Genomic DNA, 27946 nt, shown 5'->3' with positions numbered 1-27946 from the left:
TTGGGACCTTCCATTTTCCGACCTTCCCACCTATCACCCAACCGAAAATTGTATTTTGAGCTACAGGCTCATTTTTCAAACCATATATTTGGCCACATCTTAAAAAAGAAAAAAAAAAAGAAAAAAAAAAAAAAAAAAAAAAAATAATCAGCTCCTAAAATCAAATCAATTTCTTTGGGTTGATCGAAATTCGGATCCGCTAACGGAATAGATTTAATGTATTCTATATGCTTTACATTAAGGACTTGTTCCGGCAATGGCGAAGTTAACCTATCCAAAATGTATGCGTTAACATCAATTATTTCATTTTAAATTCTGCTTCCAGTGCCTGCTTTAAATTCTTAAAATTTTGTCATTTCTAGATTTTGTTGCTTGGTGTGTGACTAAATTCGAAAAATTCTGCCACACCAGCTCTGTAACCGGTCCTTACCATATATATTTCATATTTCCTCTGAATGTTCATATGACTAATGAAATAAAATTACCAATATTGTCTATACATTCTAAATGCATTTTTTTCCCTCTTAAATAATATTAGAAATCTTTAAATCCAAAAATTCTAAAATGAAAAGGAACTGAATGCATAAAGAGAAAGAAAATTTTTCTTCAAAGATATGTACAATTACTGTTATGTAAATTACCCAATTGTTTATAATTTCAGCCTTTACCATAATTTCACATTTTGCTTTCCTGATCAGAATGCAATCACTTAGACAGTTTTTAAACTGAGATTTTTGGAGTATAAGACAGAATATGTTTGACTACCGCTTGTTCGCTGCATTAGTTCCTGCCAGCTCTGAACATTTGTAACTACTTTGGATTATCACTACTGACATTTCAATTTGTTATGATGATAAAGTTACTGAGCTATCATACATTAAAATTATGTTTATAATCTTTGACCAGGAGTCTACGTTTTTAGTTTGAATTTGACTCTTCTTGTTTAATTACATCACCACAAGCTGTAATTGACTTTGTTAGCATAAGAACATGCATTTACGGTCTAAGTTCTTTTTAAATAAGAGGCTTATTTAAGCCTTTGTCTTACTTTGTAGTTACTTTCAGACATAGCAATAATTTGCTTCACATCTGTGTGGATATTTTGGACTATTTAACTTTTAACAGATCAAATAAACAATCATAGGTACATTGTGAAGAGGTTTACAAGTTAGGAGATAAAGCAAGCAGAAAATATTGAGAACATTGGTTTGCGTATTGAGGCAAATTTCTGATTGTTAGAAAAGATGCTTAAAGAGAAGGAAATTGATATAAATTAGCCAAAATGTCTGGGAAGGCTTCAAATTAAAAGGAAGCATAAATATTTTGTTGAGTGTTGTTGTTGCAAAACGTAAATGTTTTGTAGGTTTTAATGTGTAATTATCCAAATATTGTTTAAGAATCAATGTCATAAATTACATGTATTTTAAACTGTGAAATTTTATTAGATTGTGATTTTAAAAGGGCTTTTTTAACAAATTTTGTTAAAAAATAAATAAAATTTAAAAGTCTCCTTGTAAATTCATAATGACTGATGTTATCTAATTGATGATTCATGTAAAACTTATTCTTCGCATTTAGTGAGACTTTGAAGTAATACAAAACAACTTATCACTCTGGTGCTTTGGCTTATTGGAACCTTAAAGTATTATTACCTGGGTTACAACCCCTGGAACTCTACAGAAGTTGCAACACTAATTGCGTCAGGCAGAGCCTCACTAACTTTCAAAACTTGCCAACCGTGCCTAGATCAGACCCTTCAGGTTTGTTCTGATCAGCAGGTCTCTGTCTAGGCAAACAGCAATGGTGAGAACAGCTAGTCTTTTGTTATGAATCATTGATTTTTACTTCTCATTTTAACCTATGCCGCTTGACGTGAAATCTACCTGCTATTTAAACCTTTAGAGTGAGAAAGTATGTGACAAAATGAGACGCAAAAATTATCAACATAAAGCCAACTCTTAGTAAATCGCAAATAAAATGTCATTTATCTTCTTTCAAATATGTCGAACTGTTATAAGTGTAAAATATTTAATGCTACTTGATAAATTTCATAGAGTTAATTTTATTCTCAAAATTATTAATAATTATGTTTAATAGTAATGCTTCCTAGTTATGGATCTATTTTATTTTTAGGATGATATTACAAAAGTGAAGTTCAGGCATAAATAATATCTTTAATTGAATTTATTCAGCTCCCATTTGCTGATTTAATTTTTTCATTAATGGTCTTTAAAAGTACTTAATTTCTGTGTGCAGGAATGTGTATGAACCCTGTATTATATTCTGAAATCAGAAGGACGTTTTGAAATAGCCGAAGCACTCGGTAATATATAAACTAATTCATGTTAACAAATGACACAAACGAGGCATTCATGTCCGCATTTGTATTGGAAGTCAGATTAAAGATTGATTGATACCAGCAATGGATTTGATTTGTAGTTCATTGATAGTAATAATAATGAGCATGTAAGGGCTACCTGCCTAAGGGATTACAAAGGACTTTTTATACCATCCATTTGTGTATGTTATATTTGCTTCATTTTCTTATTATTACAATATTGAGTTTATTATTATAATAAATTTTCTGATAAAGCTTTTCAGTAGTAGCAAATTGGTTACGTATTAATATTCAGGCATGTCTGTTTAATTTGCTTTATTTATCATTATTGCTGTGTAAGTATGCAAAGCTAATCCCCCCTCCCTATTCTCATAATATAAATGCAAAAATTATGTGTAACATATATGCACGGTGTCTATAATTAAAGAACCTTATTTCAAAGCTTAATGAAATTGGAAAAAAAACAGGATCTTTTTTTGTTCATCCTGAAAGAGGAAGAAAACTAGTTTCTGCAGAAGCAGTACAAGATTACGCTTCAGTTCGTAGATGACACAACTCAAACTTTCAGGCTAGCAGAGGTACTGGATAAGCTATGTTCAACTGTCCATAAGATCTTGTGGAATATTCTTGCTGAAAGAAATTCTCATCTTTTCATTATGTCCGCCACAAAATTTTTCAATTTTCTGGTTAATGGTTTCACTTGTAGACAGCTTTGAAATATTCTTTAATTATAGACATCCTGTATATTATATATAATAATAATAAATTTGTGCAAAGAGAGGGTTTAATAGAACCATATACTAAATTTCATGACTGGAGTAGCAGGGATGGTGATAGAAAATAACTTGAATCTGTGGTGTAATTGATAACTGGAACTCTTTTGAAGAATTAAAAAAACCACTTGATAACCCGAAAATCTTATTACTTCTCGATACTTATCAAGGTATCTTGCTGCATAAAATATCTCATTATACAAAGATTGCTGTAGACTCAGTACAACAGTATTTTATATTTGCATGTATACAGTACAAAGTCTGTAATCCGGACGTCCATTATCCGGAATAATCTATAATCCGGACCTCAAAGCCACAAACTTTTTTTTGTATGCTTTACGCATATGCACGTTGAAAAAATTGTTTAATAAAATAAACAAATAAATATTAAGCTCTTGTAAAATTTTATACCTTTTAGATCATAATTGCTCTTTATTTCGTAAATTATGGTTTCATATTTTTAATTGTATAATTTTTGCATGCCATCTTACCAGATTTAAATTGATGATCTATAATCTGGAATCGCCAAAGTCCCAACGCCTGGATTACAGACTTTATACTGTATTATATGTCTAAACTTCTCATCTTCATAATTTTTTGCCTGTTTCAGAGCTCTGATGAAGATTTTGAGTCAGCAAAAGAAACACAAGTAAAAAAGGCAAGCAACTTTGTTTTTGCATTTTCATACAAGTTCATTAAAATACTAAACACCTTTTGTTCATGTGATCTTTAGATAACTTATTTTAATCATTGTTTGACAGGTTCTACCTACATGCTTTGCCTTAATATCAACCGACAAGTTAAATTTTTTGTAAAAATTAATTTATTTAGCATTTTTTTAAACATATACAAGCTGAACATTTTTGGAACTTTTTCGAAGGCTAAATTATGGGGTAGGCTTGTATTCAGATCCATTAATCACACAAAACACGTAGATATGTTCTTATTAGCTGCATGCTAATGATATTGTATTCCTAAAATCTATGGGGGAAAGTAATTTAAAATTAAGTAAGATATTTGTTTTATGAAAATGGATTGTTTTGCTTTCAAAATTGGTCATAATGCTGGTTTATTACATCATCACCAAAACAAAAATAAGACTAATACATATACCACTGAAAATATTCAAGAAACAAAGAATGGAAAAAATGGCCTAGCTTTTAGGCAGGGTTACCAAAGTTAAAACTATTGTCGCTGCCAAATCTGGCATTTACTTTACAATAATTTCATTGCGAAATATTCCACCTGTTTTGTTTGCTTGCCAAGATGTTTAACCCATTAATCGCCAAAACTACAAGGAACTTTTCTTTTCTCATGAAAATAATAATAAATTAAGCATTTATAACATAAATTTACATTGAAAATAATAAAAAAAATGCTCTTACCTGTGGAAAAAGCGAGTTTTGCGTTCCGGCAACGTCAGCGGAATAAGACTACGGATGTTTAGTGAGTAGGATTGTACTCGTGTGATGTTTCTTTGGAGTGGAGCGCAGGATTACTTTTTAGCTGTATAACGTTTTATAAATCTACAAATCACTTTACTTGTAATTAATTTAATATTAAAATATGCATGTATTTCTTTTACAAATACAGATTATTTCTTTTGGAAGATTCAAGCATGAAAAGCTTCATTACAATCATGATGTAAAGCTACATTACATACTTTGCATCTATAAACACTCTGGCTATGGTACTCTTTACAACAAAGTCTTTTGTTATCAACGGACTTTACGATAAAATGTCTACCATCTCCCTGCAATTGCTGAATTTGCTAGGTCTTTCTGTTGCTGATCTATTTCTGGCTAATTCTACAATCTCAATAGGAGTTTGCGAAAAGAATAATGCATTCCCGCGTCTGAAATCTGAAAGAAACTTTATATTTCCAGTAGTAAAAAGTGGTGATATTTAGTAAGTTTAGATACGATCTCACGTCATATAATTTATCAGTATTGCCAATTTGACTATTGTCAAATGCAAATTCTGATTCATATTCCTGTACTGTAAACGTGATATCAATTCTCGTACAACAGGAACAGAAATGTCCTTATCAAAAGACCAATACATTTTTTCTTGAGGTAAAGAATGATATCCTGTAAGCAATAATATTCCCAATAAATCTTCTCATATAGGCTTCAGATGCCATAAATTTATTTCCCCCCATATATTTGTCTGTTCAACAAGAAGAGAGTAAATGTCTAAACCAAAAAGAAAATCAAAAATCTGTGCACCAGTTTTACCTTGTGTTTTGTCTTTTATAATTTCTCTTCTATCTTTTTCTTCATATTGTTCCTGAGACATAACTAACAGTTCCTTTTTTATCCACTTCAAGATTTCAGTCTTCTGGTTTTTAAACTTTTTAGTATGACTATAACTGCTTTTAGAAGGCTGAAACTTACTTTTTACGTGAATTTCAACTTCCCCAGCAGTATCATTTGGTAAAATATCATTATCATTATTTAAAACATTGCTATTCCTTTCTTCTTCGTCACTAGCCTCTGCAATTTCTGGCGGAACAACAACAATATCAGTTTCATTCTGGTCATTATTAACATTATCATCATCTGTTTCTTCATCAAAAAATCTTTGAAGGGCTTCTTCTAATGTAAGATACCTCGTTCTAGGCATTTTTTAAACAACCAGAACATGGAAAGGAATGAGTGAAAAAGGGATTGACTATCCGTTTCCTGCTGACGTTGCGTCAACGCAAAACCTGTTTTCCCTCCTTTCCCAACACAAATATAGACATCTGACTGATGTAATGTTCTGATAAATGGTGATCTTGACTAAAAATAGATCACTCATAAAGACGGCAATTCTTTCATTAAATATTTTCAGCAAAAACACCCGTTCGAAAATTTTGCTTAAAGTATGAGATTAATTATTATAAACAAAATGATTGTTGAAGGCAAATATTTTTTTACAGAAATAATCTTCATAATATTCCCTACACAAAATTATCTGCTGGTATAAAATATCTTAGGTAGTTATTTTTATATACACATTTATTTTGACCGTTGCGTCAACACAACACCAGCGACTAATGGGTTAAGCATTACAAGATTCCCCCCCCCCATTTCAGCTTATATATGGATTTTGAATTTTAGGTAAATTTTTGTTGAATAAAGGCTCTTTCGGCATATATTTGGAAATGTATGGTATATCAACTTTCATGCAATATATGTAAGATGAAGGGATATTTATTTACAGTTACAAATTTACCAATAAGTAGTACCAATTTTTAAAATGATTTTTATGATTTTATATTTATTATTCAGTATTAATGTTTATTAAGCAATATTTGTTTTTATGTAGCTTCCTATATTAAAGCTGTAGATATACTGGTTTGTTAGGAACTAGATATAATAAATATCTGGTCTTTGATATTTGGTGACTGAAAACACTTTTTAGTATATGTCTTTGATTAAAATCATTGAAGGAAAATATTTAAAGGGAGGAATTGTAATTGGTCCAAGCTTCACATGTATCTTATTTACTCATTCTCAAACTGGTCCCTTTTTTTCTACTTTAAAAAAAATAATAATAAATAAGTCCCTTGGCTAAGAACTGGTATCAGTAATATGATTAGTAGGATTAATTCTTTTTTAATTTTTCAAGTTACTTATGGTGAATGTTCATTTATGGTTTAACAGACATGGTACTCTTGATTTTTGTGTATCATGGCTGATAGTGTTATTACTGTATTAGTATGAGCATTTAAAGCAATGTAGAGTATTAAATCTTTTAAGAGAGCTGCCCCAAAGAATACCCATGCATGTAGGTCTATATATTTATAACAACTACTACCAAAAAAATTATATATATATATATATAATAAAGGTAGCTGTTGTGGTTTCAGCATTTTTCAGATTGAACATTATGTTAGCTATCATGTGAATGAGCTGACCGAGAAACATTAACCCCTTCATGATGGTATGCTTCTGAACTGAAAACCCTTTGGAGACTGGTGTCGTATATATGTAAAATATAAAAAATAGGTCTGCTTTGTTCTATGCGAGCAAGCAACCTTTAATTAACTTTCTGCAATTTCAGGATCTTTTCCCTAGACCAGTATTAGACTAAATTTGGATCTAATATTAGTAATGACAAATTAGAAAAGCATGTATTATGCAAAAGCAGACCTACATGGCAACTGCTGTGGAAAAAAAAACTAAATTTCTTTCTTAATGAAAGCAAAGTCTTTCACTGTTCATAGCATTTGTATGAAAACTGATTAAAGTAGTATTTTTTGTTAAAAGATGCAAATAATAAAAACGTTTTTTAACGCGTAAGTATATATCTTTGTACTGTTTGCATCTAAGAATTAATATCTGGACTTTTAGATATTTATTTGTAACTATTTAAAGTTCATTCATAATTAAAAAATATATTTTTGTCATAATTTTTTTCACTAAAAAATTAGGAGAAAAATTTCCTGATTTTTTAGTAACATGGGTCAGGAAGTATGCAGTTATGTATTGTTGAAATTATCTGTATCTTGTCTTGAAAAAAATTGTAAGTAATTTCAAGTCTGTGCAAGTTGCTGTGTATATACCTGCTGAGCTTGAATATCAGTGTCCATGGTGTTTACATCAGTATTAAAAAGTGCATTAAATTTATTAGCAGCAGCAGTGGAAGCATAATATTAAGTTATATTGGCCAGTCTCATTGGTTTTATAGATTAGAACCTATTTATATAATTATTAGAGGTACAGTAAGTTATTGTGTTCCAGTTAGAATAAACCCAGTTCTTCATCCAATAAATCTTCAAAGGTGCATGTTAAGCATGAGGCAGGAAAAAGTCAGCAATGTAGCTTTCTCCCTTCCTCTCAGCTGGGAAAAACCATCACATCTCTCAGGGTTCGTACGGTCCTTAAAAGTCCTTAATTTTTTCAAAAATGATTTTTGGTCCTTAAAAGTCCTTAATTTTGGCCAAAATGAATAAACGGTCCTTAATTTTGCTCATTTGACATTTCTTATCATTTCTAATGATTGCCATTCTCAGTGTGAATTGCGATTTCTCATGAATATAGAATTAAAATTACACGGCTCTTAACCAATCTGTTGGCGGATTTGCATTGCAAACGATAAAAAAAAAAAAAAAAAAAGACAATTAGCTACCCGAACGAAAGTATCGGTGTCTGATTGGCTATTCACCCGATCTTTCGAAACAAATGTTAGCCATAAATTTGGGCAGATTGTGACGAAAGCGTGAAGCCGGAAGTTCTTTAAGAGGCGAAAGTGATGATGAAGGTGCTCGAGAAAAAAAAAGGGGGGGGATTCTGAAAATATTTGCCAAAATTAGAGCAGTCCCAACCTGGAAGGCCACAACCCTTCCGATGCCAATAGGAACGATATGCCTGGAAAGTGCATTTTCAATAAACTGTGGCCTCATCAAGCTGACTACAAAGATTGGATATTGATGGATGACAATTCTTATAAAGCTAAATGTGGTCTTTGTCTGAAACAAAATGAAATTTCTAGAATGGGAGAGTCAGTGCTGAAAATTCACATGAAAATTAAGTTTCGTTTTATCATTTCAATTTGTTTTTATACGGTTTTGCTTAGCTTAATTTCTGTGTTTGTTTCAATTAAGCCATAAATTAATTTTTTATCACCTTCTACGGAGTTTATTCTTTTTTGCACATACTATATGTATAGGATATCGGGATTATGAGTTTATTTCTGCAGATGGTCTGTTATCGATTTCGCGAGAAATCTGTTGGCTCCATTTCGATTTTAGGTCGCCAAGGACAAATTCGGTAGCGCTAGCCGAGAAAAAGTGAAGTTCGGAAATACGTTTTGAAGCTTCAATAGACAATTAAGTATTTGGTTTAATCCTATGCTGTTAATAGTAATGCATTATTTTTGCTAAGGGCGATACAATTATTAGTTGAAAACAACTAACTAATTAAAAAATTGATCATTTTAAATCTACTAAGATGGTACGTAGAAATTATAAAATTGAAAATATGAAATCGTGATTTATGAAATAATGGAGCATTTATGATTTAAAGGGATCAAAATTTACAAAAGAAAAGAGCTTAATATTTATATGTTTACTTTATTAAACATTTCTTTCAATGTGAGTTGTTTGATTTGTTTTCTCTGCTAATACTTTAGACTAATACTATAGACATATAAATTCTTGTTCAGTTATTAAGTTCCATTGTTCAAGTCCTGTAATTGCTGTGTCGAGAATTCCGAATAACTTGTCAATCAAAATTTTTTCTTGTTCAGTAACCTCTCTGTTACTTTCTTCACTATCAGTAGTTGTATTTTCTGGATTTAGAACCATACTACAGATTTCGCCTTCCGCTAATTGATTGATGATTGGGGCATTGTCATCGCAATGAAAAACTTCTGTTTAACTTCCCTAAATTATGCTGCCTGGTGCAGCCATGCGAGCTCTGGCGCTGGTTCTGGCTTTATGTGAATAACAAATCAGTTATTCTTAATTCAAATAGCACTAAATATAATCGTTTGTCCTATGAGTATCATTAACAAAATCTGTTTTTAGCATAATGAAAGAAATTTCTGTTAAATCTCCCCTTGTCAACATTTTAGCACATTCAACTTAAATCTGTAATCGGATAATATTCTATTATTTGACATCGCTGCATGAGTCATCAATCAAGTTGTCATCCGTTGATAAACATGCGGTAATGAAAGCAAAATACAATAAATAATGATTCGCGATTTCTGCATCAAGGATATAAAATATTAGTTGGTGTAAAATTAACAAATGTTTCGGTTTGAGATTATGCCAAGCAGATATGCAGCTATGGAGTCAAGTTACTAATCACACAAATTTATGCTAAAATAATTATTCAATAGTGAGATATTTTATTTAGCGCCAAACTGAGATTAAGAATCGGGATTTCCAGCATGTTTTTTTATGATGAGGAAAAAAATCTAATGCGCATGCGTAAAGCATAACCCCTTCCCTCCAAAAAAGCCCTAAAAAATTGGTTGGTGGTGGCTTTGAGGTCCGGATTTTAGATCATTCCAGATATTGGATGTCCGGATCTCGGACTTTGTACTGTATAATATATATATACACATATATATTTAGTAAAAAATGTATATTTTCAGTATACATTTCTTATTATATATATATATATATATATATATATATATATACATACATTATATACATATATATGCGATACTTAATTTTACTAATGCCTTGCATGTAATGTTTTAGGTGCAAAACATCTCTCCCTTCTCAACTGCAAAGTTTCTTCTAACAGTATCATGAATTTTGTCAAGTTAGAAGAACCATCCACTTCAGGAAAAGATGTAACTGCTAATTCAACATCAATAAGTGTAGAAAATAATAAAATCAATTCTTTTCTTTTCAAATCTGAAGTTACAGATGCAGAAATATTGTGGGCTTTTAAGTGCATCAAAAGCCACTATTCTTTTAAATCGTGCGATGATATTGGGCCGTTATTCACTAAAATGTTCCCGGATAGTTCCATTGCAAAACAGTTTTCATGTGGTGAAAAGAAATGTGCTTATATCTGTTATTTTGGTCTTGGCCCTTATTTTAAAACTTTGTTACTAAAGCATTGTAAAAATGCTGAGTTTTTTACATTACTATTTGATGAGACTCTTAATCTGACAAATCAAAAGAAGCAACTAGATATTCATGTGAGGTACTGGCATCACGAAAATAACGCCAGCACTCAGTACCTTACTTCTGCATTTATAGGGCATGCAACAAGTGAAATTATTTTATCCAAATATTATGAATGTGTTGAAAAACTAGACTTGTCATAACTCTTACAAATATCAATGGATGGTCCTGCAGTAAACTGGAAATTTTATGATTTATTGCAACAGGACTTGACAAAGGAATATAACATTCAGTGCTTGACATTAGGGACATGCGGTTTACACATTCTTAACAATGCTTTCAAGCATGGGATGTCATCCATTGGCTGGGACATTCCATCATTCTTATCCTCCTTATATTGGATTTTTAAAGATTCTCCTGCAAGACGTGAAGATTTTTTAAGTATATCTTGCTTAAAAAAGCTACCTGTGAAGTTCTGCTTTTATCAATGGTTGCAAAATGTCCCAGCAGTTGAAAGAGCCATTGAAATATGGGATGACTTGCTACTGTACATTAAAAGAGTTGAAATGGGGAAGTTTTAAAAAAAAATCATCGAAATCCTTCTCAAATATTTTGGAGCCAACTAAAGATAAAACATTTCTTATAATTTTTTTTCCCCCTCTCTATCGAAAATATTATTGTCTTTCCTTGAATATTATCAAAGTGATAAACCACTTATTCCCTGTTTTGCTGAAGATATCTTAAAACTTGTAAATGATTGCCTTCAGCGCTTTAAAATTTTGAAACTAGAATATTCAAAAATAACTAAAGCAGAAAATCTTTATAAATTTAATTTTAATGATCCAAATTGTTATAATGATAAAAGTAAAGTTTATTTGGGATTCATTGCTGAGCAGTTAATGAATGATAAATGCCGCAAGAAGGACATTTCACAAGCTGAAAGTTTTGCATTGAAACAAGAAGGTCAACAATGGTACAACACTTAATGTCTAAATGTCCAATAAATTATTCTCTTATTCGAAATGCATCTTGTATAGACCCGCGATTGATGGTTAAAAGTCCGAAAAAAACCCAGAACAAAATGAAACTAGTTCTAACGGTATTAATGCGGAATAAACGTGTTTCACAAGATGATTGTGATGAAATTCTGCTGCAGTTTGGAGAGTTTCTAAACAAAGTAGTTAAGACAAATTTACATGAATTTTCTACTTTTAATCCTCAAAATCTTTCTCTTGACACATTTCTCACTTCTTATTTTCATGATTTTCACTATTCAAAGCTATGGAAAATAGTGAAAATGATTCTTATCTTGTCACATGGACAGGCCTCTGTGGAAAGGGGCTTCTCTGTAAATAAAGCAATTGAAATTGAAAATTTAAGTGACTCATCATACATTTTTCAATGCACAGTATTTGATTACATAAAATTTTCTGGAGGTGTTCGTAATATCGAAATTAATAAAGAAATGAGATCAGCAGCAGCTTCTGCGAGGTCTAAATATATGCAGTATTTAGAAGAACAAAAATCTTTAACTAAATCTGAAAATTCAAAGAGGAAAAGAAATATTATTGAGGAAGAAATTGATTATATGAAGCAGAAGAAAAAATTTCTTCAAAGGGACATTAAAGATATTAATGAAGAAGTAGATGCTTTAGCAGATGAAGTTGAGACCAGCAGGAACATTGATTTGTTTATCAAAGCAAATAAACTTAGAAGAATAGTTAAAGAAAAGGAAATAGACATAAATAAATTAGATGTTAAAATACCTGAAAAGATTTCAGATTTAAAAAAAGCACAAATGTTTTGTATCTTTTATTGTACAGTTTATTATTCTAGTATCTTTCAAAAAAACCAAGGAAATAAATTATATGTTTACAAATCAGTTATTTTAATCTGCAAAATATTCTTACATTGTGATTATAATAGTAGTTGACTGTGTTTAAATAAATATCAAATAAGTTAAATAATAATCATTAAATCTCTAAAATAGTGACTGTTATTAGTGTAAAATACACTTATACATGTTTTTCAAGAAATTATGTTCCTAATTTAATGTTATCTGCTTCATAACTTGTAGGGAGTAAGTTTAATTTTCAAAATTGTTTTATGGTAAGTATTAAATTGAATTTAATAATAGTGCATAATACACACTTCTGTTAGTTTCTTAAAGTGAAATTACAAGCATGAAGTCGGTTGTATGGATAATTGCTTTATTCTATTCGTTTTTTTTTTTTTTTTTTTTTTTTTTTTTTTTTTTTTTGTTGTTTGCTGATAGGTCCTTAATTTTTTCTTTGATGGTCCTTAAAAGTCCTTAATTTTCATGTAAGGAAATGTGTATGAACCCTGTCTCTGCAACAGTTGGCTTAGATTACTAGCTGATTTATTAGCAACCTTTGCTTGAAGAAGTTGCAGAATATTTAATGTGGGAAAGAGCAATAAAAAGTACATTTTAATCCATTGTGGCATGCTGTTGTTTAAGAATATGGAAATTTCTAATTGAAAATTATCTTCAAAGTATCAGTGAAAAAGAACTTAAAAGTATATTTTCTAATTAATCTTAAACTAGGTAATATAACATGCTACATCTACATATTTTGTAATTTTAAGCAGACCATTTAATAGGGATTCATTATTTTTGTTGCAAGCAAATACATTGTGAATCAAATTCAGTGAGAGAGCTGCAAGATACAGTCAAAAGTCGTTAATCCGGACTCGTCGGGACTTCGGCGATTCCGGATTATAGATCATCAGTTTAAATCTGGTAGGATGGCATGCAGAAATTACAAAATTAAAAATATGAAACTGTAATTTATGAAATAAAGAACAATTATGATCTAAAGGGTATCAAAATTTACAAAAAGAAAAAGCTTAATATTTATTTGTTTACTTTATTAAACATTTCTTTCAATGTAAGTTGCTTCGTTTCATGTGATAATACTTTCTCTTTAATTCTATTAAACAGACATAATTTCTTGTTTAGTTGCAAAGTTCCGCTGTTCAAGTCCTATAATTTGCTGTGTTGAGAATACCGACTAATTTGTCAATCGAAATGTTTTCGTTTTCAATAACCTCTGGGTCACTTTCTTCACTTATCGGAAGCGAATTATAATGACGAGGAACTTGATTTAAATCATATCAAAGACGCCAATACTATACTTAGTAAGGAATATAAGCCAAATAAAATAAAAACATCTGCCCTGAAGATAAGGATAGTGCTGACAGATCAACTTCCAATCCGCGGCGTGAAATTGATAAACAGATTTCGGATTTCAAAACATACTCTCGCTTTGTAGATACAAATTACATATTAGTAAATATATATCGGAAATTCTATTCGACATAATCGAAAGTTCAAGCTTACTTTTATGAAATTGCTCTAACAGTCTGCAAAAAATAATAAGCCGGATCCAATTCGAAGATTAAGGAACAACGCAATCTGCAACATTAACTGAATTAGATAATTTTAGCTTAGCTTATACCTCCATTAAACATTAAACACGCATGCGCACAAACATATTCGCAGCCTTAAAGGTCTTACGCGCACTCTTAAACGCCTGTGCGCATGCGTGAACGCGATGCATGCGCAGAAAGTTTGTAGCTTTGAGGTCCGAATTATAGATCATTCCAGATTATGGGTGTCCGAATTAACGACTTTTGGCTGTATATGTTTTAAATTTTCTTTTTAGCAGTTTTCATCTGTTATTTTAGACATTTAATGTAACTTAGGCATAATATCTGTGCCTATTTTAAAAATGCTGAATCAGAGTCTAAAGATGTAAATAAGCTATGTTTTTTCTAAATTACAAATTAGATTGAATAAGTAGCTAGCTGAAAAATGGAAGACATCTGAAAATGGCACATTTTGCGATTATCAGATGCATGTCACATTTGCTTTTCAATTGTAAATAAGCTAAATGTTTCTGGATTGAAATAGAATTTGCCTGCATTTCAACTGTACTTTTATGCTAGTGTTTATGCATTTTGTTAATTCTTTTTTTCTCTCTTTTTTAATACAGGTCTCTGATACAGGAAAACTGCCTTCTAAAATACCACGCAAAAGGGTAAGACTGAAATTTTTAACAGATTTTTGAAGTTTCAAGAATTTAATATATATATGTATATCTTGAAATCTGACCAAAAAAATTGACATGTTGAGTTATATATTTTTTAGAAACAGGAAGATGAAGAATTTAAGGTACCAATAAAGCGCACATCTCGTAGAAAGGTACACTTCTGTTTACTTTTATTTCTTAATATGAAACTTTTCCATTTTTCTGAAAAACTTATATTTTTGATCTGACTGATTTTTATGATTCTTTTTGCTATTTCTCATATCTTTGATATCAAGAAGCAGTGTTAATACAGGATTTGCCTAAAGAAATAGACACTTTTCAAAGTTTTGGAGAAGTAAGAATTTTCATAGCACAGCTAAAATTACATTTGTTAGAATATGTCATGAAGTTTACATGGATGAATTACAGACATCCTGTATGTGTACATTTTTATAACATAATATATTAATGTAATAATATTTTCCCAAATATGTGTCAACATGTGAAAATTAAGAGTTGTAGTATCTGCTATGATATATTGTAAGGTCAACCAAACTTCAGAAAAGTGAGGAAAAGGAAAATTTGATCCTTGATATATCCCCACAAAAAGTAGTCACCAGAATTTAAATCTGCACTTCTTCATAGCTAACACACCAGAGTTGTATTCTGGTCCATTAAACAGCCAGTCCAATGCTGCATCAAATTTTTATTCAAAAATAATCATAATTGATTTTAACCTTTTTTTTTTTTTTTTTTTTTTTTTTTTTTTTTTTTTTTTTTTGTTGTTGTTGTTGAAAAGAGAAGAAATTTTATTTCTAGATGGAATGATGGGATGTTTTATTTTAATCTATAAATGAGCAGAAATTGCAAAAATTTCCTTAAGGGTTAAAATATGAACAGGCAGGTTTGATGAGGAGTTGCTTAATTCTTATTTGAAAATGTTTTATGCTGTATTTAATAAAATTGGTTGTTATACTTGATATTATTGAAGAAATGAGTCAACGTAATTTGTTTCCTATTTAAGAATCTGAAAAATAGTTGTGAAAATTGTAGTGAATTTCGTAATGCTGGTCTTTCTTAATACCTGAGAGTAAAAAAGTTACCATTGATGGTAAAAAGAGCAATAGGGTTTTTTCCACAGATAGAATAATAAATTTTGACTATGCTGAAACTAAAAATAACTCTTTCTGCTGACAAGGTCTTAGGAATTCTATACAATGCTTGCCATGATGGAATTGGAAGGTAAGAGTTATATAAATTGGGAAAAACAAACTGATTGTGTTATTGTTAAATTTAAGTTGATGCAGATGGTGCTGCAAGTACGAGCGCAGTTTATTTTTAGTTATCATGTGACTTTTGAGTTTTGGCGACGAGAATCGAGGATTTGTTTTTCTTTCACTGTTATTCTAATGTATTGGGGGGCTTGATAACAAAAAACATTGCATTGCCATATGGTTTTTAAAAAATTCATAAAGCATGTCTTTACAAAGACTAATATGAAATTCTGTCAGTATTTTAATGCTTATTGTTTTAAATCATATATTTTTATTTTTAATAAAAAAAATTTCAGATTGTTTAAATTGTAATATGTATGCATCAGTTCGAATTTTAAATCAAATAAGATTCTTAGCAGATAATGGTGCTCTCAATTTTATGGATTCCTAGAGGCTGCTGAAAAGCTGTTAAATGGGAATAGCATAAAAATGTCCAATTTGTGCAGTTTTTATCTGTTAAAAATTAAGAGAAAATTTAAAAACTGATTGTTTCATAATTTTATTTTAAAGTATTTTTATGCAATTAATTTTGTACTTTTTATTCTTATTAGTCCTGGTCAAAATATAAGTATTTTCTTTAATGTAATTAGTCAAAATCTGTCAAATAAAGATGAAAAAGGGTATACTTTAGAAATTTCTTTTTCATAAGCGGAAAATGTCAAGGTGTGGATTCGTTTACTTGCACAGCTGCCAACACGTTTTAAACCTAAATGATTACCTGTAAATGCAATCATCACTGAGCTCAAAACTCCCTCAATACTCGCACATCTTTTGTTGACTTCGATTATCTTGGCACATTCATGACAATTAAGGGTTTAAGAAATTTATCAGTTAAACAAATTCTGGGAAAATTAAGAGAGAGAATTTAAAATAAAAAATTGTTCTTTTTCTCATATTGAAATACAAATATGTTATCAAAGTAATTATTTTCCTTTTTGTAAAAATAATGATTTAACTAATTTGATCAAACTAAGGATTCCCAATCAGCCCAAAGATTTTGAAAAGACAATGAAATAGTAATGAGGGAAAAGTAATTTCAGAAAAAATCAGAGCATGTTACAAAAGGCCAGTGACCTAAATATGTGTAAAATTGCAACCAATAAACAAAATTTATCTCTCTAGAAACGAAAACAAAGAGTTATTGTAATCTTTTTCTTGCTTGCATGAAGTGTTTCATCCTCTTCAGAACTGACACAATTATTTATGAGCACATTGCTTCTCTTTTGTACCTGTGAGTAAGCTGTTCACCCTTCTCTTTAGAAATGTACTTTTGTTAGCCCCTCCTTTTTAGAAATGTAGAGATATTAGGATTTTTTGGAAGATGAAAAATAACAACCGCCTTTGCCAGGAATCGAACCATGGACCTCTGGAATACCGGCCCAGTGTGTAGAACCACTACACCACAAAGGCACGCTAGGAAAGTGGGAGAAATACCTTATATACTCCCCTTTTTAAAGGGCAATTGGGGTTTTTAGGGGACCCAATCGCCAAATTCTGGGTGCGGAGAAACCTTATCAAACACCCATTTTAGTTTGAGCACCACTGTAGAGATATTAGGATTTTTTGGAAGCAAGAAACATGAAAAATAGCAACCACCTTCGCTGGTAATCGAACCACGGACCTCTGGAATACCGGCCCAGCATGCAGAACCACTATACCACGAAAGCACTCTAGGAAAGCGGGAGAAATACCTTATAATGTACTTCATTTTTCTTTGGAAACATATAACTTAATTAAGAAGTCATTAAACAAGGAGGTTGTCTGTTATAATAAATGTAGTAATCTAGTGCTGTCCTTAGTTCCTCTGTTTCACACTGAACACCAAAAGAATCATTTATTGTGAATGATGTATTATCATAAATTCTCAAAATGTACTTGCCCCATCAGTTGCCAAGTATGTAAGTTTGCTGAGTATACCTAACTTCAAAATGAACAGTCTCTCCCCCCCCTTTTTTTTAATGGTTTCGATGAACTGGATTTTTGAGCTACCTCACATTAAATGTATAGAAATATTCTGCTATTCGCATTTAATTTTCTAACTAGTTCATTATTTTAATCAAAGATATTGCTCGATCATAAAAACGGAAGGTTGAACTTCAATAGAAATACTGCAAATACTTTTTATGAATATTATAAGCTGCTGAAAATATAAATACCGGCAAGTCTAAAGATTTTGCTCTTCAGTTTGTATGAACAAACGTATTTTTCATTTTGCCTGCATTTTTTATCTTCATCAGAAAATTTCTCTAAAACATTTCAAATGTCTGAATGAATTTTTGAAACATTTAGAATTTTATTGCCAAAATTTTTTTTAAGATTATCATTTTATTTTTCAGCTGCAAGAGGTGGAACAAGAGAATTCTCCTGTTCGAAAAATTGCAAATGCATTTAATTCTAAAGTTCGAAATTTAGGTATGGAATTTTTCTTTGAAGTCTTACCCTCTACAGAAAAGATGTATAACTTCTTGTTGCTTTAATGTGAATAATAAATTCGTTATGTGGGAATTTTATTATATTATTATCATAAAGTGTCTAACATGTTTTTCTATTATTTGGAGTCATATGGATTTAATAACAAAAATATTTGATATTGTTTGCAGAAAGGTTTAATTGGTTTATTTAAATAACTGCATTGTGTAATGCATGATAATTTGCAGAGTCAGAACTGCAGTTAGAATATCCTAATTATTCTATCTTATCTGGTCTTCAATTTTCAAAATGGGTTGAAGCAGATGTTACCACTTATATACTGTTTGAAATAAATAAGTTTTATTTAAGAAAGTTAAACATAGTTTGCCATTGATAACATAAAGATTTATAGTATTTTTCATTCTTTTTTACATTATCTGACACTTAAGCAAATGATGGCTTTTAGAAGGTCTGCATCAATGAGAAAAAAAGGACACAAATACATTTATAAGATTAATTGCATAATAATGTTATTTGAAATGTGATTTCTGCTGTGCATTTTCTTGATTTCTTTCTTATTTATTTTGGGAATGCTTTTCCTTTTTATGGCTGGGAGACACCTCCCTGATGTCTTATTTTTTTTTTTTTTTTTTTTTTTTTTTTCCCCACAGTTTATTTAAATATACTGGAAGAGAAGAATACAATATTGTGATTGTTAGTGTCTTTCAAAACCTGTTTGTGCCCTATTACATTTGATGCATATGCAAAGGAATTTTGATAAGTCATGTTGAATAATTCCTACTGACAAATCCATTAAAATGTAATGTTAACTTGTCTTAATAAACTAAATTTTAATCTAATTAAAGCTATTTGATCTGTTTTAAGTAATTCAATGTTTGATTTTAAAATTACATTGAAGTTATTTTTTCTGTGATTTCCTTTTTGATAATCTTAAGTCAGATATCCTCCTCAAACTTGCTTTATAGTTCTAAAATATGAAATGATTTGCATTTTTTTCATTGTCTGGCTCACTGAAATGCCTCACAAGCAATCATTGCTGGTGTGATTATTTAAAGTGATGTGTATACTTATTATGCTTACTCTAAGAAATTTAAGTTTACTGTTCCATTGCTACTTTCTCTTTCTCCAGTCTAGCTCAGCTGCTAGGCAGTATTGAATATTATATGAAACAAAAACTTTATTAGATTTAGAAAGTTAATCAGGTGTTGCCCCCTCCTCTCGCTGTTTCTTCTTATGCATCAAAGAAAATGGCTTTAAATGCAACCTGGAAGCATAGGGGGGGGGGGAATCCATCTTCATAATTGGTCACAATATAAATGACAACTGCATGCAGTATTTTCACCTTTTTTTCTTTTGTAGAGTTATCACATTTGATTTTTATTTATTTATTGGCAACTTTCTTTCTTTCTTTCTTTCTTTCTTTTTTTTTTTTTTTTTTTTTTTATGAAATGTTAAAATTGTTAATGATGTGAATTATCTTCCCTAAATGCGGATTGTATCTTCCTTATTCCCATATTTAATTTTCAAAGCTTAATTATTATGTTTTAAAATGCATTCTTATTCATATTCGCTAGTAACTAAAAATGAAATATATGTGAAAACACTTTTTAAAAGTCATATGTGATCAAGAATGTAATTACAGCTAAACATTTTTTATTTCTTGTTTCATTTAACATATATTGACTTTATATAAAGTCATTTAATATAAAAAGTTGCTTGTCCATTTTATTTTATATACTTCAACCTGTAGAATGTGTGGGCAGGAGACAATAAAAAAGAGAAAATCCCTACAGTTCAATGCAAAAGAATTATTCATTTTAATCAGTATGGCAGGTGTCACATTTGTTGGGAGCCATGACACACTTTTGCATTCAGCATTTAATTCCCCATTAATTGAGAAATCTTATCTTGTTATATCTTAAAATAAGAAGGCTGCTAACAATAATGGAATAAATACATCGCTCTTAGCAATTGTAATAGCACTAAAAAATATTAGTTTGAAAAATAGTTTTAAAAAAAAATTATCAAATACTGAAAATTTCCCATTTGGAACATTATTTTTCTTATATATTTTTCTTCTTAGAATAAAGATAAAACAACTGTACTGATTAGTTTTACTGTTAAACAAGGCTATGCAAGATTAATTTAATTGCAAACATTTCCTTTAAATACTTCTTTATTAATATGGATATGTATATGTGAAAATTCCAAGATAAAATTTTATTTTGAAGGTTTGACCCAAACAAACATCAGAGAAAACAAATTAAATAAAACTCTTTAAAAATGACTTCATTTAGTGGTATCATATTTTATGAGGTTAGATAAAGAGAAGCTTGGTTTTACTATAGAAATAATACATGTGATCTTTGCTTGGAAAGAAATTGAGATGTTCTGTGGAAAGTTTTCTTTTAAACATTTTGAATTCTTAGCATAAGTAGTACTGACATCTGAAATAGTTTTTTACTTGCATGTCCTAAAACAGACTTTTAATTGCGGTGCCTAAACTTTATAAGGTAAGAGGATTGAGTGTATTGTTGTTCAGTGCAATAATGCATTATAAACAGAACAATATCATGCAAGTTTGTGGAAAAATTAAAGGCTAGCAAAAAAAGGGGGTAAAGATTTTTGTACATTCAGTTTTGAGGGCAATTAGAAACTTCCTCTTATTAGCAGAATGATTTTTGAAGGGGTTTGATACCCTTAAAATAGTTAGTCTTATTAAACTAAATTTGCCAAATTTTGAATTTTACACTGGCGTGTTTCCTCTTTCAATTTGATTACCGAAAAATACTGTAAAACATATTTCTGAAGAACAATGATTTGTATTATGTATTGTATTATGTTATTAAAAGCATTCGAACATATTTTACTAGTACTTTACAGAGAAATTATTCCCAAAAAGATAAAGTTCAACATGGCAAATAACAAAATTATCAATGGTTAATTATAGAAAAACGTGATGACATCTGCTCTAGAAGAAATTCAATCATAGAAAAATTTCTAACGAAAATAACTCACAGTCATGCCACAAGGAAAACCCTACCAGCTTGCATGCCATCAAACCTCAAGTAAACTAACTGGCAGTGCTCAGTTATATTATGTGCTTGGCAACGAATATCCTGCCAATGAAATATGACTTTTCCCTTAAGCATTAATAACATGCTTTGGTTTTTCAAAACTTACTCTTTACTGTATAAAATTTTTAATTTTTCTTGATGTATAAATGATTTCAGTAACAAATATTGGAACATTTAAAAACAAAATTTGTTAGATGTGCATTCTTTAGCTGCTTATATATGTATGTATATATATAATTTTTATCATCACAGCAATATATTTTATTTATTTGAATATACAATGTATAAGAGAATTCGTCTTCGTTAATTAGCACTGTTTGTTTTTATACAAAAGTACCGTAATTTCCGGAAGAAACGCCGCGGCATTTACGTGTTTAAAACTTAAATTTTCAGCGGGTGCAGCGTTTCTACCCATGCGGCGTTTAGGTGCACTAAAAATAAAATATTTCCTATGATGGTCATTGTACATAGTTTGGATGGCCTTGTCATTGTGCATAGACTGGTGCAGTTCCCACACAAAAGACCACTCAGTTGCTTTTTGCGAACGTTATTTTGTTTACATTCTTTCCCTTGAACCGACCTACATGCCTTATTCACCCTAAACGAGATCTCAGAACAATAACATTCTTCCCCCTTTCAAATCAACATTCTCATCAGTTTCAATAGTCTCTCTCCTCTGCCATTCGATGAATCTTCCAGGACCCATCCTCTCCCCACCCCTACCTTTTCTGCAATTTTTTTCAAAGGCGGACACGACTCCACCTGCCTCGAAATAATGAACTCTAACGTATTTCCCCTTCAGCATGAATGGATTTTTCTTGGCATTCTGCCAAATACAGATCCCATCAGTTTGGGTACAAGTACTTGTTGGATAGTTTTTAATTAGGGAGCGGAAAATTTTTGAAAATGTCTCTAAATGGCACAGAAGCTTACCTTTAATTTATTTTTGAGTTATGGTTTCATTTCATGCATTTTTCTTAACTGGTATGTCATATATCAGAACTTAGGTTGAGTTTTTGCATCTATACGACCCACGACGATGACACGCACAATTTAATCTATTGCGGCGTTTCTGTGTAATTTTAATTTTTTCCCCGCCATTTTTCTCGAGTGCGCCGTTTACGCTGATGCGGCCTTTCTTCCGGAAATTGCGGTACAAAGTGTGCTAAGTATATACAGTCAAAAGTTGTTAATCCAGACTTGTCGGGACTTCGGCAATTCCGGATTATAGATAATCAGTTTAAATCTGGTAAGATGGCAGGCAGAAATTATAAAATTAAAATATGAAACCATAATTTATGAAATAAAGAACAATTATGATCTAAAGGGTATCAAAATTTACAAAAAGAAAAGGCTTAATATTTATTTGTTTACTTTATTAAACATTTCTTTCAATGTAAGTTATTTAAATTGCTTTGTTTCATGTGATAATACTTTCTCTTTACTATTAAAGAGACCTAATTTCTTGTTCATTTACAAAGTTCCGCTGTTCAAGTCCTATAATTGCTGTGTCGAGAATACTGACTAATTTGTCAATTGAAATTTTTTTGTTTTCAATAACCTCTGTGTCACTTTCTTCACTATCGGAAGCGAATTATAATGACGAGGAACTTGATATAAATCGTATCAAAGACGGAGTATATCGATATGAAATACTACATTTAGTAAGGAATTATAAGCCAAATAAAATAAAACATCTGCCCTGAAGATAAGGATGGTGCTGACAGATCAACTTCTAATTCATTGCGCGTCGTTTCCCTTCCCCCGCAGAGCAGCGTGAAATTGATAAACATATTTCGGAATGATTAGATAATCAAAGGATATGCCTTTATCCATTTTTTGCAGCAGTTCCACTTTCTGTTTAATCGACTTCGAAACATACTTTTGCTTTGTAGATCCTTTACATATTAGTAAATATATATCGGAAATTCTATTTGACATAATCGAAAGTTCAAGCTTACTTTTAAAAATTGCTCTAACAGTCTGCAAAAAATAATAAACCGGATCCAATTCGAAGATTAAGGACAGGGTTGCCACGCTACCGGGAGAACCAGGAAAAGTCAGGGAATTCGAAAATTGACCAAAATATTCAGGGAAAAGTCAGGGAATTTAAGTATTTTTGTCAAAATCTGGAAAAGTCAGGGAAGTTCATACAACGATCCCGCCAAAAAAAGCGATTTTTGCGCCGACGTCGGAAGAGGTAACTTTTTCGGCGAATTATGTATCACGTGAGTGTCATTCGGGTAACTGGCATAGAGCCAATTTTCGCAGCTCCAATTTGATTGTCTTTTAGAAAGGCAAAGCAACTTTCCCGCAACTTTTGGTTTCCAGTATTCTCGAGAATCGCATGTGCAGTGCATGAACTAAAGAAAGTACCTTTTCTCGTATGAAACAAAATGGGTTTAATCCTAGTATACGGTACTATGGAGGTTAGAATCAAAGAATATGTATTGTAAAGAAGGAAAACCTCTCTGCAACAGACGTGGCTGTGGCTCCGTTCCATCATAGAGGGAAACAGCTGTGCATGTCTGATATATCTGTCACCAAAGCTCGAAACCGGTGTCGAAGTTCGAAGGTCACGTTATCAAGAGTTCATAAAATGAATATCGTTTAAAATTTCTTTAACCACTTGCGCTAAAAAGACGTGCCACGCACGTCAAGATGCTTTTGTCTCAAACCGCGATAAGCATTTATCGCAAAAATGAAAATAACGTGGTGCACATGTCGCCTAACAACGAGATTGTTTATTTCTCGAGTTACAGCTCTGGATTGCAGTCGCAGATGCGGAGCGGCGTAAATGAGACACTTTACCGCTTGTTATATTGTAGCGCACGGCACCGCAACCGTGAAGTTTAGTCTTAGCGCAAGTGGTTAAACTCTAAAAGAAAAGAAAATATTTTTTGGTGCAAGTAAATTAATTCATGGATTAGTTATTTTCAGAGGGGGGGAAAACTACGAAAATCCGTTTTTAAAATTATTGCGAAAAATCCAAGAAGAAACGTCCTTTGATGAAACGTTTCTTCTTGGATTTTTCGCAATAATTTAAAAACGGATTTTCGTAGTTTTCTTTTTGTCAAAGAGCGTTTCTTCTTAACACGTGTTTCTCAATTTCCTGTACACATCGCGGAGAGGGAAATTCTGGCCGCCAGGTTCCGTCGCCAAATCCCTTGGCAAATTTTCCCTCCGCATTCTAGCGGCGTAATAGCATTTTACTTGTATGGAACCTTTTCTTCTTTACATAGACGTTCTTTGGTTAGAATAACAATGGGATTTGGCGACATCTTGATGCGCAGTAAACGGGTCATTTTGGTCTTGGCGACAATTTTTAAAATCGTGCCAAAGCCTTACCGTATACTAGAATTTTACCGCAAAATCTTTTTAAACCTTTTTTTTTCTATTTAATAAATACCTTGCCATTTTGCAGTAAAATAAAAAAAAATAGTAATCAGTCATCTAGGCTAGCCATGTAATATAACTATATTCGCTAAAATATCGTTGATTATTCTAATTCAATTTTTAAGTAATTATTTTTATGTTATTCATATAATTTAATGTTGCTTCTTCCCTCTAAATTTATTTATTATTAGTAAATAATATTTCCAAATTTCAGGAAATTTTCTCTGGCATAATCCTGAAATTAACTATAGGAGTATGATGACATACCATCACGAAATTTAATGGGCATATTTTTTCCTTATGTATGCTGCGAAATAAATATAAAATACCTCAATTTATTAAAATAGATTTCTTTCTTTCGCTTAGCTGCAGAATGTCTGCAAAAAAAGCCTTATTTTATTCCAGATTGGAAAGATTCTAATCTCAATCTTCAGTGGAGAAAACAACAACTATTATAATTATATTTGTGTTTTCAAGTGTTAAGGTTTTAAGAACATACCTCACACAAATTAAATTTACCTAAAATCTAACCTAACTATTTAGCATTGCGTTGTGATTTATAAGGACCGGATTAGCCTCGTGTTGAACTGGTGATGATCATGAGTAATAATTAAATAAAACATACATTTGTTATCCAATATATATATCTTAAATTTTATTAAGTTTCTTAAGTGGAAAACTAAACAAAATTATCAAACAAAGTATACCAAGAATAATTAAGAATAAATGTCCTCTGGGATTTATTGAATAATTAAGTGAATTTGCTACACAATACAAGTAATACCATAATTAATTTACCTCTTAGCACAGCCAACGTACATTACGCGGATAGACTGGAATTTTCTTGAAACACACCTGGAAAACCTGGAAAAGTCAGGGAATTTCATTCTCCTGTTTGAGTGGCAACCCTGTAAGGAACAACGCAATCTGCAGCATAAACTGAATTAAAAAATTTTAGCTTAGGGTATACCACCCGTTATACATTAAATGTGCACCCGTAAACGTATTATGCACACATGTAAATGCCTATGCGCATGCGTGAACGCGACACATGAACAGAAAGTTTATAGCTTTGAGGTCCGAATTAACGACTTTTGACTGTATTAAAAAAAAATCATATTTCTCTTTTAAATTTTCAGTAATCTAATTATAAAATTATGTTTCACATGGGTTCTCCAGTTTTACTGTTCAGCAATCCTAATTTGATTTCATTCTTTTCTGGATTGTGACTATTTAGCATAGTTATATAAATCACGTGAAATAAAATAATACAGTCAAAAGTCGTTAATCCGGACTCGTCGGGACTTCGGCGATTCCGGATTGTCGATTTTTCCGGATTATAGATCATCAGTTCAAATTTCGTAAGATGGCATGCAGAAATTCTAAAATTAAAAATATGAAATCGTAATTTATGAAATAAAGAACAACTATGATCTTAAGAGTATCAAAATTTACAAAAAAAAAAAAAAAAAAAAAAAAAAAAAAAAAAAAAAGCAAGCTTAATATTTATTTACTTTATTAAACATTTCTTTCAATGTAAGTTGTTTAAGTTGCTTCGTTTTATGTGATAATACTTTCTCTTTAATTCTATAAAAAGACATAATTCCTTGTTCAGTTACAAAGTTCTGCTGTTCAAGTCCCGTTAATTGCTGTGCCGAGAACACCGACTAACTTGTCAATCGAAATTTTTCCGTTTTCACTAACCTCTCTGTCACATTCTTCATGTCTTTATCCATTTTTTGCAGCAATTCCACTTTTTGTTTGTTGGACATCGAAACATACTTTCATTTTGTAGATTTTTTGGAAGTTCCAGCATCGGAAATTCTATTTGACATAATCGACAGTTCAAGTTTACTTTTATAAAATTGCTCTTACAGTCTTCAAAAAATAATAAGCGCGATCCAATTTGAAGATTAAGGAACAACGCAATCATTAACATTAACTGAAATAGATAATTAGATAATTTTAGCTTACACCGTCTGTTATACATTAAACGCGCAGGCGAAAACGTATTCTGCACTGGCGCTCACGCATATGCGCAGTAGTCAAGGTCTTACGCGCACGTTTTTTAATGGGAAGAATTTTTCCCAAATTCTATTTATTGGAAGCCTTTTGTTATTATAAATGAAAAAAAAAGTAACTGTGTTGTGTAATTGCAATAACTGCATTTTCTTCATCATTGATACACATTTATTGAATTAGCATACATGCAGCAGGTAGCCACGCTACATGGAAAATGTCAGGGAATTTCATATGGCATGGCAATCCCCCCCCCTCGCCGCCGATAAAAGAGGGGTTTGCGCCAACGTTGGAAGTGATCACTTTCTTGCAGAATTATGTATTGATTGAGCTTCATTGAGGCAGCTCGCATAGAGCCAAATTTTAGCAGGTCCAATCAGATTATCTTTTAGAAAGGCAAAGCAAGTTCCCAGTAACCTCGAGAATCTAGAGACTTGCATGTGCAGTGCATGTTGAACTAAAGAAAATATCTTCCCATTCTCATATAAAACAAAATGTATTTAATCCTAGTACAGGGTACCATGGAGGTTAGAATAGCCTCCATGAACGATACACACGCGATTTGGCGACAATTTTCAAAATTGTACCAAGGCGGTAGCGTATACTAGGATTTAACTGCAAAATCCTCTCTCTCCCTTCCCCCTCTTCTTCTTCTCTCCCCCCCTTTTTAATTATTATTATTATTATAAATAAATGCCTTATTTGTCATTTTGCAGTAATTTTTTTTTTTTTTTTTTTTAAAGAAAAAAGTCAGTCATCTAGGCTAACCATTTAATAAAATTATATTTGTCAAAATTTCATTGATTATTGTAATTCAATTTTTAAGTAATAAACTTTATTTTAATGTTATTCGTATCATTTAATGTTGCTTCTTCCCTCTAAATTTAGTTATTATTATTATTAATTGTTATTATTATCTAAATTTAGTTGTTAGTATTAGTTAATAATACTTTCATATTTTAGGCAATTTTCTCTGACGTAATCTTGAAACGAATTCTAGCAGTATGA

General features: G+C 31.1%; 1 protein-coding gene across 2 annotated transcripts in view; it reads left to right on the top strand.

Annotated features, from left to right (window-relative positions):
* Window positions 1–27946, top strand: part of LOC118182618 (uncharacterized) — a 269407-nt gene that overhangs the window by 230220 nt on the left and 11241 nt on the right. For both annotated transcript variants that reach the window (XM_085819175.1, XM_085819174.1), the window contains exons 48-51: window positions 3722–3769; window positions 14707–14751; window positions 14862–14915; window positions 18353–18428. In XM_085819175.1, the coding sequence (XP_085675301.1) occupies window positions 3722–3769; window positions 14707–14751; window positions 14862–14915; window positions 18353–18428 (223 nt within the window). The remainder of the gene's footprint in view (window positions 1–3721; window positions 3770–14706; window positions 14752–14861; window positions 14916–18352; window positions 18429–27946) is intronic.

This window comes from Stegodyphus dumicola, chromosome 6 (genome assembly GCF_044657685.1).
Source record: "Stegodyphus dumicola isolate Sdum_Otavi_A_Nest chromosome 6, ASM4465768v1".
Lineage (NCBI taxonomy): Eukaryota > Metazoa > Arthropoda > Arachnida > Araneae > Eresidae > Stegodyphus > Stegodyphus dumicola.
Note: the sequence above shows the minus strand (reverse complement) of the source record. Positions and strands in the feature narration are given on the sequence as shown.